The sequence below is a fragment of the Oncorhynchus clarkii genome, chromosome 9 (genome assembly GCF_045791955.1).
Source record: "Oncorhynchus clarkii lewisi isolate Uvic-CL-2024 chromosome 9, UVic_Ocla_1.0, whole genome shotgun sequence".
Lineage (NCBI taxonomy): Eukaryota > Metazoa > Chordata > Actinopteri > Salmoniformes > Salmonidae > Oncorhynchus > Oncorhynchus clarkii.
The window spans coordinates 10,001,594-10,022,940 of NC_092155.1; the positions used below are offsets into that span (position 1 = coordinate 10,001,594).

Consider the following 21,347-nt stretch of genomic DNA (forward strand, 5'->3'; position numbering starts at 1 on the left):
TCCCATCAATTTTAACCATCTTCGCTGTCCCTGCTGAAGAAAAGCAGGCCCAAACCATGATGCTGCCACCACCATGTTTGACAATGGGATGGTGTGTTCAGCTGTGTTGCTTTTACGCCAAACATAACGTTTTGCATTGTTGCCAAAAAGTTCAATTTTGGTTTCATCTGACCAGAGCACCTTCTTCCACATGTTTGGTATGTCTCCCAGGTGGCTTGTGGCAAACTTTAAACGACACTTTTTATGGATATCTTTAAGAAATGTCTTTCTTCTTGCCACTCTTCCATAAAGGCCAGATTTGTGCAATATACGACTGATTGTTGACCTATGGACAGAGTCTCCCACCTCAGCTGTAGATCTCTGCAGTTCATCCAGAGTGATCATGGGCCTCTTGGCTGCATCTCTGATCAGTCTTCTCCTTGTATGAGCTGAAAGTTTAGAGGGACGGCCAGGTCTTGGTAGATTTGCAGTGGTCTGATACTCCTTCCATTTCAATATTATCGCTTGCACAGTGCTCCTTGGGATGTTTAAAGCTTGGGAAATCTTTTTGTATCCAAATACGGCTTTAAACTTCTTCACAACAGTATCTCGGACCTGCCTGGTGTGTTCCTTGTTCTTCATGATGCTCTCTGCGCTTTTAACGGACCTCTGAGACTATCACAGTGCAGGTGCATTTATACGGAGACTTGATTACACACAGGTGGATTGTATTTATCATCATTAGTCATTTAGGTCAACATTGGATCATTCACTGAAAGTAAAGGGGCTGAATAATTTTGCACGCCCAATTTTTCAGTTTTTGATTTGTTAAAAAAATTTGAAATATCCAATAAATGTCGTTCCACTTCATGATTGTGTCCCATTTGTTGTTGATTCTTCACAAAAAAATACAGTTTTATATCTTTATGTTTGAAGCCTGAAATGTGGCAAAAGGTCGCAAAGTTCAAGGGGGCCGAATACTTTCGCAAGGCACTGTAAATAGCGAATGGACAATGTTTTTCATCGTGGTTCACTTTCATGCTAGCCAGGTAGTCTGTACTCTTGATGTAAAGCGAAGCGATGTGCTTAATATTAGGAATGTTGTAAAATATATATAGTAGGCCTAGTGTAAAAAAAGCTGATAAGATTCCTCCACTTTTTAATAGAGGCCATCACTCTGTTTTCTCACACAATTGCATGGCCTATAGAAATGTTGTGCAACATGAACTCATGGGCTCTCATGAAGAGTACCAGGTAGTTTGCAAGTTTGATAGATGACCATCAGCAGCATCAGAGCTTGGAGAAGCCTAATTACCATGACTAAGCAGTCACATAGAATTTGACTGCCGTCATGACTCGTGACCGAGGAGGGGATGGTAGATATATTTTAGTACTAGTGGACACCACAGAAGCAGAAATTAAGGGTGTAAATTAAGCTTACCTCTGCTGCTAGGGGTGTAAATTAAGCTTACCTCTGCTGCTAGGGGTGTAAATTAAGCTTACCTCTGCTGCTAGGGGTGTTTCTCAGAGGGGCAGGTTGGGTTCTATATCTCACCGGAAGACAGATGACTCAGAGGTGCAGGTTGGGATCTAAATCTCACCGGAAGACAGATGACTCAGAGGTGATTAGAGTCATAGAGGGGAGTCTGACCCTTACAACACAGCAGGTAAAAGTGACTCATTGAATTTTCCCATCCTGCTCTGTCACACACACACACACACACACACACACACACACACACACACACACACACACACACACACACCCACACACACACACACACACACACACACACACACACACACACACACACACACACAAAACCAGAACCCCCCACAACCCACACGTAGCACGAAATGAATCAACTTCCCCAAGCAGATTGCAATAGCACTGTCCCCAGTATGGTGTAGATTGGCAATCCTGAGGTGTGTGTGCTTGCATATGTGCAAGCTATTCTGTAGAGAGAAGGCTGGGGCAGCTCTTTATCCAGCTGTTTATCCAGCCTCCAGTCCAGTCACAATGTCTTCACTCCTCCTATCCCCTCTTCCTTCCTCCTCTTCCCTCCTCCTCCGCTCTCATCCCATCCCCTTTTCCCTCCTCCTATCCCCTCTTCCCTCCTCCTATTCTCTCTTCCCTCCTCCCTCCTCCTCCTCCCTCATCCTATCACCTCTTCCCTCCTCCTCTTCCTACCTCCCTCCTCCTCCCTCCCTCATCCTATCCCCTCCTCCCTCCTCCTCTTCCCTCATCCCATCCCCTCTTCCCTCCTCCTCTTCCCTCATCCTATCCCCTCCTCCTCTTCCCTCGTCCTATCCCCTCCTCCTCTTCCCTCGTCCTATCCCCTCTTCCTCTTCCCTCGTCCTATCCCCTCTTCCTCTTCCCTCGTCCTATCCCCTCCTACTCATCCTATCCCCTCCTCCTCTTCCCTCGTCCTATCCCCTCCTCCTCTTCCCTCGTCCTATCCCCTCCTCCTCTTCCCTTGTCCTGTCCCCTCTTCCTTTTCCCTCGTCCTATCCCCTCCTCCTCTTCCCCCATCCCATCCCCTCCTCCTTTTCCCTCGTCCTATCCCCTCCTCCTCTTCCCTCATCCCATCCCCTCCTCCTCTTTCCTTGTCCTATCCCCTCCTCCCTCCATCTGATTGAAAACAAATTAGAACAGTGTATCACAGATGGACAAATTAATTAATGAGTATAGAGTTGGATGATAGATGGATGAATGAGTATAGAGCTGGATGATGGATGGATGAATGCGTATGGAGCTGGATGATAGATGGATGAATGAGTATAGAACTGGATGATAGATGGATGAATGCGTATGGAGCTGGATGATAGATGGATGAATGAGTATAGAGTTGGATGATAGATGGATGAATGAGTATGGAGCTGGATGATAGATGGATGAATGGATGAATGAGTATGGAGCTTGATGATAGATGGATGAATGAGTATAGAGCTGGATGATGGATGGATGAATGGATGAATGAGTATAGAGCTGGATGATGGATGGATGAATGAGTATAGAGCTGGATGATAGATGGATGAATGAGTATAGAGCTGGATGATAGATGGATGGATGAGTATAGAGCTGGATGATAGATGGATGAATGAGTATAGAGCTGGATGATAGATGGATGAATGAGTATAGAGCTGGATGATAGATGGATGGATGAGTATAGAGCTGGATGATGGATGGATGAGTGAGTATAGAGCTGGATGATAGATGGATGAATGAGTATGGAGCTGGATGATGGATGGATGAGTATAGAGTTGGATGATAGATGGATGAATGAGTATGGAGCTGGATGATGGATGAATGAGTATAGAGTTGGATGATAGATGGATGAATGCGTATTAGAGCTGGATGATAGATGGATGAATGAGTATAGAGCTGGATGATAGATGGATGAATGAGTATGGAGCTGGATGATGGATGGATGAGTGAGTATAGAGCTGGATGATAGATGGATGAATGAGTATAGAGCTGGATGATAGATGGATGAATGAGTATGGAGCTGGATGATGGATGAATGAGTATAGAGTTGGATGATAGATGGATGAATGCGTATTAGAGCTGGATGATAGATGGATGAATGAGTATAGAGCTGGATGATAGATGGATGAATGCTTATTAGAGCTGGATGATGGATGGATGAATGAGTATAGAGTTGGATGATAGATGGATGAATGAGTATGGGAGCTGGATGATAGATGGATGAATGAGTATAGAGCTGGATGATAGATGGATGAATGAGTATTAGAGCTGGATGATGGATGGATGAATGCGTATAGAGCTGGATGATAGATGGATGAATGAGTATAGAGCTGGATGATGGATGGATGAATGCGTATAGAGCTGGATGATAGATGGATGAATGAGTATTAGAGCTGGATGATAGATGGATGAATGCGTATAGAGCTGGATGATAGATGGATGAATGAGTATTAGAGCTGGATGATAGATGGATGAATGAATAAATAATCAAATCATTCCCTCTTCTCCTCAAATCAAATCAAACTGTATTAGTCACATGCGCTGAATACAACCTTACAGTGAAATTCTACAAGCCCTTAACTAACAGTGCAGTTCAAGAAATAGAGTTAGGAAAATATTTACTAAAAAAGTAACACTAGAAAATTACATAACAATAACAAGGCTATATACAGGGGGTACCGGTACCGAGTCAATGTGGAGGCTATATACAGGGGATACCGGTACTGAGTCAATGTGGAGGCTATATACAGGGGGTACCGGTACTGAGTCAGTGTGGAGGCTATATACAGGGGGTACCGGTACCGAGTCAATGTGGAGGCTATATACAGGGGGTACCGGTACCGAGTCCATGTGGAGGCTATATACAGGGGATACCGGTACTGAGTCAATGTGGAGGCTATATACAGGGGGTACCGGTACTGAGTCAATGTGGAGGCTATATACAGGGGGTACCGGTACCGAGTCAATGTGGAGGCTATATACAGGGGGTACCGGTACCGAGTCAATGTGGAGGCTATATACAGGGGATACCGGTACTGAGTCAATGTGGAGGCTATATACAGGGGGTACCGGTACTGAGTCAGTGTGGAGGCTATATACAGGGGGTACCGGTACCGAGTCAATGTGGAGGCTATATACAGGGGGTACCGGTACCGAGTCCATGTGGAGGCTATATACAGGGGATACCGGTACTGAGTCAATGTGGAGGCTATATACAGGGGGTACCGGTACTGAGTCCATGTGGAGGCTATATACAGGGGATACCGGTACTGAGTCAATGTGGAGGCTATATACAGGGGGTACCGGTACTGAGTCAATGTGGAGGCTATATACAGGGGGTACCGGTACTGAGTCAATGTGGAGGCTATATACAGGGGGTACCAGTACAGAGTCAGTGTAGAGGTTATATACAGGGGGTACCGGTACCGAGTCAATGTGGAGGCTATATACAGGGGGTACCGGTACCGAGTCAATGTGCGAGGGTACAGGTTAGTCGAGGAAATTTGTAAAATGACTATGCATAGATAATTAACATGGGGGGGATCATAATAAATAATTAAGAGGGGCCATTTGAGTAATTGTTCAGCTGTTAATTAAGGAGCCTTTACGGAACCGCTTTCTGTGCGATAGCAGAGATAGCAGAGATAGCAGAGGTAGCAGAGATAGCAGAGAAAACAGTCTATGACTAAGGTGACTGGAGTCTTAGACAATGTTTTGGGCCTTCCTCTGACACCGCCTAGAATATGAGTCCTGGATGGCAGGAAGCTTGGCCCCAGTGATGTACTGACGCCGGAGACAGACAAGTTCACTACTAGGTCTCTGTCTCGGGCTGATCATGGAGAGAGGAGAGCTCGGCAGTCAGTCTATATTATAGGTCTCTGTCTGGGGCTGATCATGGAGAGAGGAGAGCTAGACAGTCAGTCTCTGTTATAGGTCTCTGTCTGGGGCTGATCATGGAGAGAGAAGAGCTAGGCAGTCAGTCTCTGTTCCCTCCACACAGTTTCTCTAACCCCTTCACGGTCCCCACAGACATGCATAACCATTTTCGGCTGATGTAAAAAGGGTTTTATAAATACATTTGATTGATTTACGGGAGATTGTGATGGAGAGAGAGGCAGGGATGGAGAGAGGGAGGGATGGAGAGAGGCAGGGATGGAGAGAGGGAGGGATGGAGAGAGGCAGGGATGGAGAGAGGGGGGATGGAGAGAGGCAGGGATGGAGAGAGGGAGGGATGGAAAGAGGCAGGGATGGAGATTGTGATGGAGAGAGAGGCAGGGATGGAGATTGTGATGGAGAGAGAGGGGGGGATGGAGATTGTGATGGAGAGAGGCAGGGATGGAGATTGTGATGGAGAGAGAGGCAGGGATGGAGATTGTGATGGAGAGAGAGGCAGGGATGGAGATTATGATGGAGAGAGAGGCAGGGATGGAGATTGTGATGGAGAGAGAGAGAGAGGGAGGGATGGAGATTGTGATGGAGAGAGAGGCAGGGATGGAGATTGTGATGGAGAGAGAGAGAGAGGGAGGGATGGAGAGAGGCAGGGATGGAGAGAGGGCAGATGGAGAGAGGCAGGGATGGAGATTGTGATGGAGAGAGAGGCAGGGATGGAGATTGTGATGGAGAGAGAGAGAGGGAGGGATGGAGAGAGGGAGGAATGGAGAGAGGCAGGGATGGAGATTGTGATGGAGAGAGAGGCAGGGATGGAGATTGTGATGGAGAGAGAGGCAGGGATGGAGAGAGGGCGGATGGAGATTGTGATGGAGAGAGAGAGAGGGAGGGATGGAGATTGTGAAGGAGAGAGAGGCAGGGATGGAGATTGTGATGGAGAGAGAGAGAGAGGGAGGGATGGAGAGAGGCAGGGATGGAGATTGTGATGGAGAGAGAGGCAGGGATGTAGATTGTGATGGAGAGAGAGAGAGGGAGGGATGGAGATTGTGATGGAGAGAGAGAGAGGGAGGGATGGAGAGAGAGTGGGTAGTGTAGAAAGAAGAAGAGGGAGGGAGCAGATGTCACAAATTGCTATATAGAAAACCAGCCATCTCCCTCCCTCCCTCCCTCCCTCCCTCCCTCCCTCCCTCCCTCCCTCCCTCCCTCCCTCCCTCCCTCCCTCCCTCCAGTGAATCCATGAAGAAGACATTATTAACAGAGACGACTCAGATGTCTCTTGCCTCACCAGGAGGGTGGGAGTTAACCCTGGCTGGTACACACACACACACACACACACACACACACACACACACACACATACACAAACACATACACACTGACACACACACATGCACACACAGACACACACACACACACACACACACACATGCACACACACCTCTACATTAAGCAGACCAGTGCAGGGTCACGGCTTGCCTCTTCCTCACACCAGGAGCTGAATAATAATATGGAGTTCTGTGTCCCAAACACCACCCTATCCCCTAAATAGTGCACCACACTAAGGGCCCTGGTCAAAAGTAGAACACTATATAGGGAATAGGGTTCCATCAAGGACACAGCCATGGAGGACAGATAAGTAACCGTGACAATCCCTTTAAAAACCTCTCGCTGTGCCTGATTGGTTCCTGCCGCTAATTCATGCGCATGTTATAGGATGTGGGGCTAGCTGATGCAGGGAATGCACTGCAGAGAGTGTGTGTGTGTGTGTGTGTGTGTGTGTGTCTCCTGATATTATGTCCATTTAAATAGATTGTTCACATAGTTAAGCACATATGGGGAGACTAGGTATAAATTTGATTTAAATCAAGGTTAGGATTCACCCCTGTCTGTGTGTATTTATACTGTATGCCCGTGGGCTTTCCAATCAGTTAATATAGCCTATTTCAAAACGCCTTAATAAAAAGGACTACTATAGTGTTAAAACAGTCGATATATTCATCAGATTCTCATGTCTTTCAACTCTATTTTTATTCTATTCTTCATTTCCCCACCTTCATCCTCTCCTCCTCCTCCTCCTCTACATTAATCCGTGTCCTGGTCCTTTGTCCTCGGGGTTGGTACCACTCTACACCCATGCCCCGGTGGCCCTGTGAAATCCTTGCGAGTCGAGTCACCCACGCGCTCCCTCTGATGTTGTTGTTCTCGTCCAGATTAGAGAGAGAGAGAGAGAAAGAGGGGGGGGGGGGGGGGGGGGCAGATGGAGGCCGAGTTGAAAAGTCTTCACAAGTAGCAAACCCTCAATGGATTTATCAAAGACGCGAACCACACTGTGTCGCACGCGCTAATCTGACACTTCTGTTGACACTAATCATCAATCGTCCCGTCACGAACCCTTGTTTTGCCCTGCATGTGCTCGGGAATATTACCAGGTTCAATTGAGACACGTAAATAAATGAAAGAGGTCTAGATTCAGTCAAAAGGAATCACATGTATTTGTTAACCCATTTCACTATAGACGTATACGTTATATATATATATACATATTCTCAAATTCAGTCTTGATTTACACTTTTTATCAGATGGCTATTCGAATGTAATATCTGTACGTTATAAAAGCCAAACTGCCTCACGTTGTTAACATGATCTATTTATCAGGATTTATAACATTATAATTACTAACATTAGGCCTAATATAAAATATAAATATTGTTATCATGATATTGTATATAGTCCTACACTGGTATTATTATACAAGTACTATGATCAATTTAATCTGATCACATGACATCATCACTTTACCTGTTGTCGTTTCCAGTGTCACTCGATGGGGCGGGGCTCGAGACTGGCTCTGCGCTCTTCAGGCGGTTCACAACGAATTTACATTACATCTACACTTTACTCCTATTCCGCGGTCGTTTCACTTTTACCAGGGGTAGAATTTGTTTTATCCGAGGTCGAGAGGAATTTAATTTATTTGTTCCATATTTAGTTCACGGGGATTATTTGTTAAGATTTATATTCGGACGGTTTGAATTATTTTTCACCACCAACAGCGGGACAGCACGAGCGAGCGACGGGGACCGGAGCTGAGAGAGAGACACGTCTTGTGCTGAATAAAACCTCAAGAGCTCGAGATACAGAATGGACATTATTACCAAAGGATGGCACTATAAATGTCTCCTAACTTTGCATTACTTTGCACGCAGTTCGTGAGAAATAACATAAACAATATTTATATTTAATCCATATTTATGTTGACCTCTGCTATTTCAATGTTTCTGTCTTCAAATGGCTAAATGGACTGTGCGCTGAAAGCTGATGCAGTTATATGATTCGATGTTTTATTTGATTTTGATTCGATGTATTAGAATCCCCATTAGCCGACGCCAATGGCAACAGCTCTAAACTGCGCTATCATTGGCCTGTGAGTCAATTCAAACGAACAATTACAATATATTATATATATTGATATATATATATTATATTTTAGTCCATTTTAGAGACGTTTTAACATTGTATTAAATTTCCTTGTGTTGTTGTCGGATTGTGCGTTCTTCTTGAGCGCCCTGAACGGAAGAATCTAAACACACATCCACCGGGGATTATAGCCTCTTCGCATGATGACGCCTCTCAGCTGAGACCGGGACCTTTACGTTAAAACCTAGGACCCAGGACCAGAGCCTACCGGTACGACTGTGAGCCCGGAGCCGAAACATGAGGGCGTCTGGCAGGGTGATCTTCTGGCTCCTCTCGGCGGTGTGTTCGCTCTCCAGGTCTCGGACGGCCACTCTGGGCAGTGTTAGAGGTAAGCGTCAGTTATAGTTCCTACATGTACATGATCCAGACAATAAAGACATCATGTTGTCAAGCGAACGTCAACAACCTCGAAACAGCTACTTGTTTTAAGACAGGTATTTCTTACTGCATTATAGCACAAATAACAATGCAGTACAGGCACCTGTGATCTGTCCCAAATTGTACTATATTCCCTATATAGTGTACTACTTTGGAGGTAGCCTATAGCACCTTATGGTTAGCTGATTCAGCAGGTGCCAGAGCTGAATGGACAGGTCAACAAGTGTATTTGAACCCAGCTGAAAGTGTGTGTCCATAGAGGGAACAGAGTGATAGAGGGAACAGAGTGATAGAGGGAACAGAGTGATAGAGGGAATAGAGTGATAGAGAGAACAGAGTGATAGAGGGAACAGAGTGATAGAGGGAATAGAGTGATAGAGGGAACAGAGTGATAGAGAGAACAGAGTGATAGAGGGAACAGAGTGATAGAGGGAACAGAGTGATAGAGGGAACAGAGGGATATAGGGAATAGAGAGAACAGAGTGATAGAGGGAACAGAGTGATAGAGGGAAAAGAGTGATATAGGGAATAGAGTGATAGAGGGAATAGAGAGATATAGGGAATAGAGAGATATAGGGAATAGAGAGAACATAGTGATAGAGGGAACAGAGTGATAGAGAGATAGATGGAATAGAGTGACAGAGGGAATAGAGTGACAGAGGGAATAGAGTGATGGAAAGAATAGAGAGAATAGAGAGATAGAGAGAACAGAGTGGCAGAGGGAACAGAGTGATAGAGGGAATAGAGATAACATAGTGGCAGAGGGAATAGAGAACAGAGTGATAGAGGGAACAGAGTGATAGAGGGAACAGAGTGATAGAGGGAATAGAGTGATAGAGGGAACAGAGTGATAGAGGGAACAGAGTGATAGAGGGAATAGAGGGAATAGAGAGAACAGAGTGGCAGAGGGAATAGAGAACAGAGTGATAGAGGGAATAGAGTGATAGAGAGAACAGAGTGATAGAGGGAACAGAGTGATAGGGGGAACAGAGTGATAGAGGGAACAGAGTGAAAGGGGGAACAGAGTGATAGAGGGAACAGAGTGATAGAGGGAATAGAGTGATAGAGAGAACAGAGTGATAGGGGGAACAGAGTGATAGAGGGAACAGAGTGATAGAGGGAATAGAGTGATAGAGAGAACAGAGTGATAGAGGGAATAGAGTGATAGAGGGAACAGAGTGATAGAGGGAACAGAGTGATTTTATAAGGAAGTGCATTGGAGATGTTGTACCCACTGTGACTTGGTTAGCTAACTAGCGTAATTTTTAGCCATATTAGCATTGACATGAAATCAGTCAAAACACCTCAAAACAAATCACGGTATCAAGAACAAGATGAAACTAGCTGAAACGAGTCACTTACAATTCCCCATATGACAGTTTGTTGTCATTGTTGGTAGCCATCTGGCCGTCCAGAAACCCAACGACACACAGACTTCTGCTCCATTGAAGCACATCGTTTTCAGGACGTTGTCAGCTAACCCATCTATTGCTCTATTCTAAGAATGGTGTGAGGTAAGAGTGTGTGTGTGTGTGTGTGTGTGTGCGCGTGCGTGTGGAAGACACAATGAAAGCAACAGTCATTTATTGGCAAATGAGAACATCTCCAGTTTTACGCTGTCTTGCCAGTGGATCTCAAATCACTGTTTTTGACTTAGAGCCATGAACACAGAGAGCAGAGAGACACAGAGGGAGAGACACACACACACTCCTCTCTCTCTCTCTCTCTCTCTCTCTCTCTCTCTCTCTCTCTCTCTCTCTGTATCTATTTTTCCCTCCTCTCTCTCTCTCTCTCTCTCGCTCTCTCTCACGCTCTCTCGCTCTCTCTCTCTCTCCCCCCTCTCTCTCTTTCTCTCTCTTTCGCTCTCTTTTCCCTCCCCCTCCTCTCTCTCTCTCTCCTTCCCCCCCTCCTCTCTCTCTCTATCTCTCTCTCTCCCTCTCTCTCTCTCTCTCTCTCTCTCTCTCCTTCCCCCTCTCTCCCCCCTCCTCTCTCTCTCTCTCTCTCTCTCTCTCTCTCTCTCTCTCTCTCTCTCTCTCTCTCTGTTCCAGACCCTTTGTATGTCAGTGATCCAGGAGCGTTGGGTTACTGTTGCTCTGAGCAGTCCCTCGCTGGGTTGTCATGTCATTGCCGCGGAGATTAATCAATGGATGCAGTGTCTGTCTGTGGTGCTCTCTCTGTTCGACCCAACCGCTGAAAATATGTGGAACTACAGTACGCGTAGATGCCAGAAATATCTGGCACTTTGATAGAGAGCCATAGTAGGCTATTCACTGGGGCTGGAAGCCTGGATAGTTTCATGTCACATAACAATAAAAGGAGAAATCAAACTGGTTCAGTGGAATTGTACATTTCTAAACAACCAAGACACATTCCTAGTTGAAATTGCGCATGTGACTTGTTTTGGAAGTGAGAGAGAGGGGGAGAGGGAGAGGGAGAGAGAGCGAGAGAGAGAGAGAGGGAGGGGGAGAGAGAGAGAGAGAGAGACAGAGGGAGAGAGAGAGAGGGGAGAGGGAGGGGGGGAGAGAGAGAGAGAGAGAGAGGGGGAGAGAGTGGGAGAGGGAGAGAGAGAGGGAGAGAGAGAGAGACAGAGAGAGAGAGGGGGAGAGAGTGGGAGAGGGAGAGAGAGAGGGAGAGAGAGGGGGGGAGAGTGGGAGAGGGAGAGATAGAGAGAGAGAGAGACAGAGAATTATCCAAACAAATTCTGTTCCATAACAGTGAGAGGTTATTTGTGATGTAACCAGATGTTTTCAACTTTTCCTGTTGAAAAATGACAAGTAGGGGTGATGTAGGGGAGAAGTAGGAGTGATGTAGGGGTGATGTAGGGTGATGTAGGGGTGATGTAGGGGTGATGTAGGGGTGATGTAGGGGAGATGTAGGGGTGATGTAGGGGTGATGTAGGGGAGAAGTAGGGGTGATGTAGGGGTGATGTAGGGGAGAAGTAGGGGTGATGTAGGGGAGATGTAGGGGTGATGTAGGGGTGATGTAGGGGTGATGTAGGGGAGAAGTAGGAGTGATGTAGGGGTGATGTAGGGGTGATGTAGGGGTGATGTAGGGGTGATGTAGGGGAGATGTAGGGGTGATGTAGGGGTGATGTAGGGGTGATGTAGGGGTGATGTAGGGGTGATGTAGGGGTGATGTAGGGGAGATGTAGGGGTGATGTAGGGGTGATGTAGGGGTGTGACAAATGGAATGGAATTTCTTAACTTTTTAAACAGTCATTGTTTTATTGTTTTTCTGTTAAAACGATAAATAAAAAAAACATGAAATTCCATGTCAATTAACATAATAGTAAATGGTCCTATTAGGTGCAGTACGTACGACCGCTAGGGTATGACATGCATTTACTGTAGTGATTTATAGGGTCCCTCCAAAACACCACCCTATTCCCTAGATAGTGCACTACTTTTGACCAGAGCCCTGTGGGGATGCAGTCTGTCTAGCTGGTCGTTGTGTCACTGGCTGTAATGTGAGTAACAATCACCACCATGTGCCCATCAGAGTGGATCCTTGCTGTGAAAGGACGAGGTGAAAAGACAGTATCCGAGCCTGCAGAATACAGGGTTGTCTCTATGGGGTGCACCAGGCATCAGAGTGGAACCTTGCTGTGAAAGGACGAGGTGAAAAGACAGTATCCGAGCCTGCAGGATACAGGGTTGTCTCTATGGGGTGCACCAGGCATCAGAGTGGAACCTTGCTGTGAAAGGACGAGGTGAAAAGACAGTATCCGAGCCTGCAGGATACAGGGTTGTCTCTATGGGGTGCACCAGGCATCAGAGTCAACACATTTTACATGAGGCTCTTGCCACTGTAGAAGTCAGTCTCTGATTCAAATTCAAGAAGTGAAACCAACAGACGGTTATTTCGTCCCCGGAGGACCAGCTCCAAGGGTCCATATTGGTGCACTACGTAGGGAATAGGGTCCCCATAGGGCTCTGGTCTAAAGTAGTGCACTACGTAGGGAATAGGGTGCCATAGAGCTCTGGTCTAAAGTAGTGCACTACGTAGGGAATAGGGTCTCATAGAGCTCTGGTCTAAAGTAGTGCACTAGATAGGGAATAGGGCTCTGGTCTAAAGTAGTGCACTACGTAGGGAATAGGGTCCCATAGAGCTCTGGTCTAAAGTAGTGCACTACGTAGGGAATAGGGTCCCATAGAGCTCTGGTCTAAAGTAGTGCACTACGTAGGGAATAGGGTCCCATAGAGCTCTGGTCTAAAGTAGTGCACTACGTAGGGAATAGGGTCCCATAGAGCTCTGGTCTAAAGTAGTGCACTACGTAGGGAATAGGGTCCCATAGAGCTCTGGTCTAAAGTAGTGCACTACGTAGGGAATAGGGTGCCATTTGGGACGTAATCTGCGTGTGGGACGGGAACCGAGCAGGAGCAGCAGAGCCGTCCTGACCTCTGACCTCTCCCCTCCTCCGGTCAGTTCACTCCAGAGCCTGCTGTTTCTAATGCTCCTCACATGAAACCGATTATGCCCCTGAGACACAATGGTCGCCGCACCTAACAATGTTGTGACATCACGGATCATGGAACACTGAAGGGAGTTTAAAGGACTTCATGTTTTGCCACCCAGGAAGCACATAGGGTTGACTCCTGATAAGCCAAAAGAGGACTGGACGCCCCTCGGAAGCCTGGCTCCTCTCTAGGTTTCTTCCCAGGTTCCTGCCTTGTTGGGAGATTTTGTAAAATGCTTTTCTAAAATACGTTTAGTGAATTCATCTTAACAACCACATATCACAGTCATAGTAAATCAGATCTTTCCTCAATAATTGAATCATGAAATCTTATTCATTGTGGTCTTAAAGGCAAAACTGGTCCTTGATCAGCACTCTGATACTCTTTGTATTGTACGACAACATGGATGTTGCATCACCGCTAGGGACCAGGAAGTCATTTAGCTTGGTGAGGTGAGCACACCCCCACTCTCTACACGGTAACCAGGAAGTCATTTAGCTTGGTGAGGTGAGCACACCCACATTCTCTACACGGTAACCAGGAAGTCATTTAGCCTGGTGAGGTGAGCACACCCACATTCTCTACACAGTAACCAGGAAGTAATTTAGCTTGGTGAGGTGAGCACACCCACATTCTCTACACGGTAACCAGGAAGTCATTTAGCTTGGTGAGGTGAGCACACCCACATTCTCTACACGGTAACCAGGAAGTCATTTAGCCTGGTGAGGTGAGCACACCCACATTCTCTACACAGTAACCAGGAAGTCATTTAGCTTGGTGAGGTGAGCACACCCACATTCTCTACACGGTAACCAGGAAGTCATTTAGCTTGGTGAGGTGAGCACACCCACATTCTCTACACGGTAACCAGGAAGTCATTTAGCTTGGTGAGGTGAGCACACCCACATTCTCTACACGGTAACCAGGAAGTCATTTAGCTTGGTGAGGTGAGCACACCCACATTCTCTACACGGTAACCAGGAAGTAATTTAGCTTGGTGAGGTGAGCACACCCACATTCTCTACACGGTAACCAGGAAGTCATTTAGCCTGGTGAGGTGAGCACACCCACATTCTCTACACGGTAACCAGGAAGTCATTTAGCTTGGTGAGGTGAGCACACCCACATTCTCTACATGGTAACCAGGAAGTCATTTAAGCTTGGTGAGGTGAGCACACCCACATTCTCTACACGGTAACCAGGAAGTAATTTAGCTTGGTGAGGTGAGCACACCCACATTCTCTACACGGTAACCAGGAAGTAATTTAGCTTGGTGAGGTGAGCACACCCACATTCTCTACACGGTAACCAGGAAGTCATTTAGCTTGGTGAGGTGAGCACACCCACATTCTCTACACGGTAACCAGGAAGTCATTTAGCTTGGTGAGGTGAGCACACCCACATTCTCTACACGGTAACCAGGAAGTCATTTAGCTTGGTGAGGTGAGCACACCCACATTCTCTACACGGTAACCAGGAAGTCATTTAGCTTGGTGAGGTGAGCACACCCACATTCTCTACACGGTAACCAGGAAGTCATTTAGCTTGGTGAGGTGAGCACACCCACATTCTCTACACGGTAACCAGGAAGTAATTTAGCTTGGTGAGGTGAGCACACCCACATTCTCTACACGGTAACCAGGAAGTCATTTAGCTTGGTGAGGTGAGCACACCCACATTCTCTACACGGTAACCAGGAAGTCATTTAGCTTGGTGAGGTGAGCACACCCACATTCTCTACACGGTAACCAGGAAGTCATTTAGCTTGGTGAGGTGAGCACACCCACATTCTCTACACAGTAACCAGGAAGTAATTTAGCTTGGTGAGGTGAGCACACCCACATTCTCTACACAGTAACCAGGAAGTGATTTAGCTTGGTGAGGTGAGCACACCCACATTCTCTACACGGTAACCAGGAAGTCATTTAGCTTGGTGAGGTGAGCACACCCACATTCTCTACACGGTAACCAGGAAGTCATTTAGCCTGGTGAGGTGAGCACACCCACATTCTCTACACAGTAACTAGGAAGTAATTTAGCTTGGTGAGGTGAGCACACCCACATTCTCTACACAGTAACCAGGAAGTAATTTAGCTTGGTGAGGTGAGCACACCCACATTCTCTACACGGTAACCAGGAAGTCATTTAGCTTGGTGAGGTGAGCACACCCCCATTCTCTACACGGTAACCAGGAAGTCATTTAGCGTGGTGAGGTGAGCACACCCACATTCTCTACACGGTAACCAGGAAGTCATTTAGCTTGGTGAGGTGAGCACACCCACATTCTCTACACGGTAACCAGGAAGTCATTTAGCTTGGTGAGGTGAGCACACCCACATTCTCTACACGGTAACTAAATTGCGCTGACTCAGGTGTTTCACTTAAAATGGATGTCAAACAAAAAACATTGATTTCAAAGTTTAACAAACCATTTAACTCTTTGCACAAGAACAACTTCTAACAATTTACACCGAACATTTTACACAAAAACACATTTTACTGGAAGAACAGTGCAGATGAAAGTTTGGTAACAGAATGATGGTAAAATCAAAAAAATGTTTGTGTCCAAAAACTGTAAAATATCTGCTCTGAATTAAGAATCCCAGACGTCTGCAGAAAGAATGGGGCGTCAGCTATGACATCACACCTTGAGTTTTGAAAAAAAATCTCTTTTGGTTACTGAACTACAATAAGTGAAGTGGATTAACGCCCTGTAACGGAATTTCATCATGGTTCCCTGATCTGTACTCCACAGGAATACATCATTATGGATATTAATGTCATTCTCTTCATGGTGATGTATCCTAATAGGTACAAAGGTAGAAATATCCAATATCCTCCTTTCCATATTTGGGTATTATTCTACACACTGGCGATTATTTAAATGAGCTCCGCCCACAAACAAGACCAAATTTGGTTGGACCGGACCAAATCTGAACCAATCACAGTTGTCCATAGAGTTCCGAGACAGAATTGTGTCGAGGCACAGATCTGGGGAAGGGTACCAAAAAATGTCTGCAGCATGAAAGGTCCCCAAGAACACAGTGGCCTCCATCATTCTTCAGAGGAAGAAGTTTGGAACCACCAAGACTCTTCCTAGAGCTGGCCGCCCGGCCAAACTGAGCAATCAGGGGAGAAGGGCCTTGTTCAGGGAGGTGTCGAAGAACCCGATGGTCACTCTGACAGAGCTCCAGAGTTCCTCTGTGGAGATGGGAGAACCTTCCAGAAGGACAACCATCTCTGCAGCACTCCACCAATCAGACCTTTATGGTAGAGTTGTCAGACGGAAGCCACTCCTCAGTAAAAGGCGCATGACAGCCCGCTTGGAGTTTGCCAAAAGGCACCTAAAGACTCTCAGACCATGAGAAACCAGATTCTAATATTAAAACCAAGATTGAACTCTTTGGCCTGAATGCCAAGCGTCACGTCTGGAGGTAACCTGGCACCATCCCTACGGTGAAGCATGGTGGTGGCAGCATCATGCTGTGGGGATGTTTTTCAGCTGCAGGGACTGGGAGAATAGTCAGGATCAAGGGAAAGATGAACAGAGCAAAGTACAGAGAGATCCTTCATGAAAACCTGCTCCAGAGCGCTCAGGACCTCAGACTGCGGCGAAGGTTCACCTTCCAACAGGACAACGACCCTAAGCACACAGCCAAGACAATACAGGACTGGCTTCAGGGCAAGTCTCCGAATGTCCTTGAGTGGCCCAGCCAGAGCACGAACTTGAGCCCGATCGAACATCTCTGGAGAGACCTGAAAATAGCTGTTCAGCGATGCTCCCCATCCAACCTGACAGAGTTTGAGATGATCTGCAGAGAAGAATTGGAGAAACTCCCCAAATACAGGTGTGCCAAGCCTGTAGTGTCATACCCAAGAAGACTTGAGGCTGTAATCGCTGCCAAAGGTGCTTCAACTAAGTACTGTGTAAAGGGTCTGAATACTTATGTAAATGTGATATTTCAGTTGAATCTCTTTTATACATTTGCTAAAATGTCTATAAACCTGTTTTTGCTTTGTCATTATGGGGTATTTTGTGTAGATTTATGAGGAAAAACAACGATTTAATCAATTTTAGAATAAGGCTGTAACGTAATTTTTTGGGGACAAAGTCAAGGGGTCTGAATACTTTCCGAATGCACTGTACAGTGTTGTAATGATGTACAAAAAGTTAAAGTACAAAAAGTTAAATTTATAAACATAAATATGGATTGTATTTACTTTGGTGTTTTTTCTTCACTGGTTGCCCTCTCCATCCCTCTTTCTCTACTCTCTCTTTCTCTCTCTTCCTCGCTCCCTCTATTTCTCTCTCTTTCTCACTCTGCCCACCCCCCCCCCCCCCAACCCCCCCTCTCTCTCTGAGCCATGGGGAGGACTGTTAGTAGTGTTGGCTGATACTAGCAGGGTAAAGTGCTTTCAAGGGAATAAGAAATGCAATCAGAAATGCTTTTAGTCGGGTTGTGTCCCAAAACGGCACCCTATGCCCTATACAGGATAGTGCACTACAGGTCCCATAGGGCTCCTGTCAAATATGGTGCACTACAGCTCCCATAGGGCTCCGGTCAAATTTAGTGCACTATATTTGCTATATTCCCTATTCCCCTCTATATAGAGACACAGTCCTCTTTTATCGATAGAGCTGAGAGACGTAGAGCGAGAGAGAGAGACAGATATATAGATATAGAGAGCGATAGATAAAGAGAGAGAGAGAGAGAGACAGAGAGGGGCTTTAAAATCTCCAAAAGCCTCTTTCCTCTCTCATGCTCAATCTCTCTCTATTTCTCTCCTCTCTTTCGCTCTCTCGCTCTCCTTATTCTTTAAATTATGCTCTCTATCTCACAGACACACAATCACGCCACTCAACCCTCTCTCTCTTTCTCCCACTCTCTCTGTCACAAACAGGCTTTGGTAGATTCCTTCTTACATAGCACGGTAAATACTGGGGCTGGGAATTGCCAGGGACCTCACGATGCGATAGTATTACAATGTTTAGGTACCGATTCTATATGTATTGCGATTCTTGTGATTCTCATGATTCTATATGTATTGCGGTTCTTGTGAATCTCATGATTCTATATGTATTGCGATTCAATATTATCATTTTATTGCTATTTGATGTTCCAAACATATTGCTCACTATATGTCTGCAGCGGAGAGACGAGAGAGAGAGCAGGAGAAAATTCTGATTCAGCTGCCCTGCTCACCGGGTAGGCGACATGTTCCCATTTGGAACCATTTCATGTGTCTGAAGGTATAAACTCTGATTTCCCAGCGGGCCCGGAGAGCAAATCAACTGCACTATAGGCCGACCGCTGGCCAATCGGATGGCTCAGATTACCGTGTCTGCAGTAATGTAGCATGGCATAAAAGAAAGCTACTGTGAGATTTCAAAACGTTTAAAACCACGACTAGAGAGACTGTCAACAAATACAGCATAGAGCTGTTGTTTCAAAACGTTTAAAACCACGACTAGAGAGACTGTCAACGAATACAGTAAAGAGCTGCTGTTTCAAAACATTTAAAACCACGACTAGAGAGAGACTGTCAACGAATACATCATAGAGCTGCTGTTTCAAAACGCTTAAAACCACGACTAGAGAGAGACTGTCAACGAATACAGCAAAGAGCTGCTGTTTCAAAACATTTAAAACCACGACTAGAGACTGTCAACGAATACAGCAAAGAGCTGTTTTTATGAGGGACTTCATGTTTAAAGTTCTTACTCAGCCCTGTCAACACTTAGTATTCAACAATTTGTATTCGACACTTTAAAAATCACGTTCTTCCTACTTCCACTCACACTACAACCACCACTGCAGTTGTAATGAATGAGTACAACCACCACTGTAGCTGTAATGAATGAGTACAACCACTGTAGCTGTAATGAATGAGTACAACTACTGTAATGAATGAGTACAACCACTGTAATGAATGAGTACAACCACCACTGTAGCTGTAATGAATGAGTACAACCACTGTAGCTGTAATGAATGAGTACAACTACTGTAATGAATGAGTACAACCACTGTAATGAATGAGTACAACCACCACTGTAGCTGTAATGAATGAGTACAACCACCACTGCAGTTGTAATGAATGAGGACAACCACTGTAATGAATGAGTACAACCACCACTGTAGCTGTAATGAATGAGTACAACCACCACTGTAGCTGTAATGAATGAGTACAACCACCACTGTAGCTGTAATGAATGAGTACAACCACCACTGTAGCTGTAATGAATGAGGACAACCACCACTGTAGCTGTAATGAATGAGTACAACCACTGTAATGAATGAGTACAACCACCACTGTAGCTGTAATGAATGAGTACAACCACTGTAATGAATGAGTACAACCACCACTGTAGCTGTAATGAATGAGTACAACCACCACTGTAGCTGTAATGAATGAGGACAACCACCACTGCAGCTGTAATGAATGAGTACAACCACCACTGTAGCTGTAATGAATGAGGACAACCACTGTAATGAATGAGTACAACCACCACTGTAGCTGTAATGAATGAGTACAACCACCACTGTAGCTGTAATGAATGAGTACAACCACCACTGTAGCTGTAATGAATGAGGACAACCACTGTAATGAATGAGTACAACCACCACTGTAGCTGTAATGAATGAGTACAACCACTGTAATGAATGAGTACAACCACCACTGTAGCTGTAATGAATGAGTACAACCACCACTGTAGCTGTAATGAATGAGTACAACCACTGTAATGAATGAGTACAACCACCATTGCAGCTGTAATGAATGAGTACAACCACTGTAATGAATGAGTACAACCACCACTGTAGCTGTAATGAATGAGTACAACCACTGTAATGAATGAGTACAACCACCACTGCAGCTGTAATGAATGAGTACAACCACTGTAATGAATGAGTACAACCACCACTGTAGCTGTAATGAATGAGTACAACCACTGTAATGAATGAGGACAACCACCACTGTAGCTGTAATGAATGAGTACAACCACCACTGTAGCTGTAATGAATGAGTACAACCACTGTAGCTGTAATGAATGAGTACAACCACTGTAATGAATGAGTACAACCACCACTGCAGCTGTAATGAATGAGTACAACCACTGTAATGAATGAGTACAACCACCACTGTAGCTGTAATGAATGAGTACAACCACCACTGTAGCTGTAATGAATGAGTACAACCACTGTAGCTGTAATGAATGAGTACAACCACTGTAATGAATGAGTACAACCACCACTGCAGCTGTAATGAATGAGGACAACCACCACTGTAGCTGTAATGAATGAGTACAACCACTGTAATGAATGAGTACAACCACCACTGTAGCTGTAATGAATGAGTACAACCACTGTAATGAATGAGTACAACCACCACTGCAGCTGTAATGAATGAGTACAACCACTGTAATGAATGAGTACAACCACCACTGTAGCTGTAATGAATGAGTACAACCACTGTAATGAATGAGGACAACCACCATTGTAGCTGTAATGAATGAGTACAACCACCACTGTAGCTGTAATGAATGAGTACAACTACTGTAATGAATGAGGACAACCACTGTAATGAATGTAGGAAGTAGTAGGAAGTAGTAGGAAAATATATAGATAAGCTTGTTTTTTTTGTTTTTTTAAATATTCAGGAATATTTAACTTTCTCTGTTC

General features: G+C 45.4%; 1 protein-coding gene across 1 annotated transcript in view; it reads left to right on the forward strand.

The window, feature by feature from the left end:
• The first annotated feature begins 8,250 nt into the window (after positions 1–8,250).
• Positions 8,251–21,347, forward strand: part of LOC139417038 (sema domain, immunoglobulin domain (Ig), transmembrane domain (TM) and short cytoplasmic domain, (semaphorin) 4F) — a 98,254-nt gene continuing 85,157 nt past the window's right edge. The window contains exon 1 of the mRNA XM_071166272.1: positions 8,251–9,161. Within this exon, the coding sequence (XP_071022373.1) occupies positions 9,071–9,161 (91 nt within the window). The 5' untranslated portion in view covers positions 8,251–9,070. The remainder of the gene's footprint in view (positions 9,162–21,347) is intronic.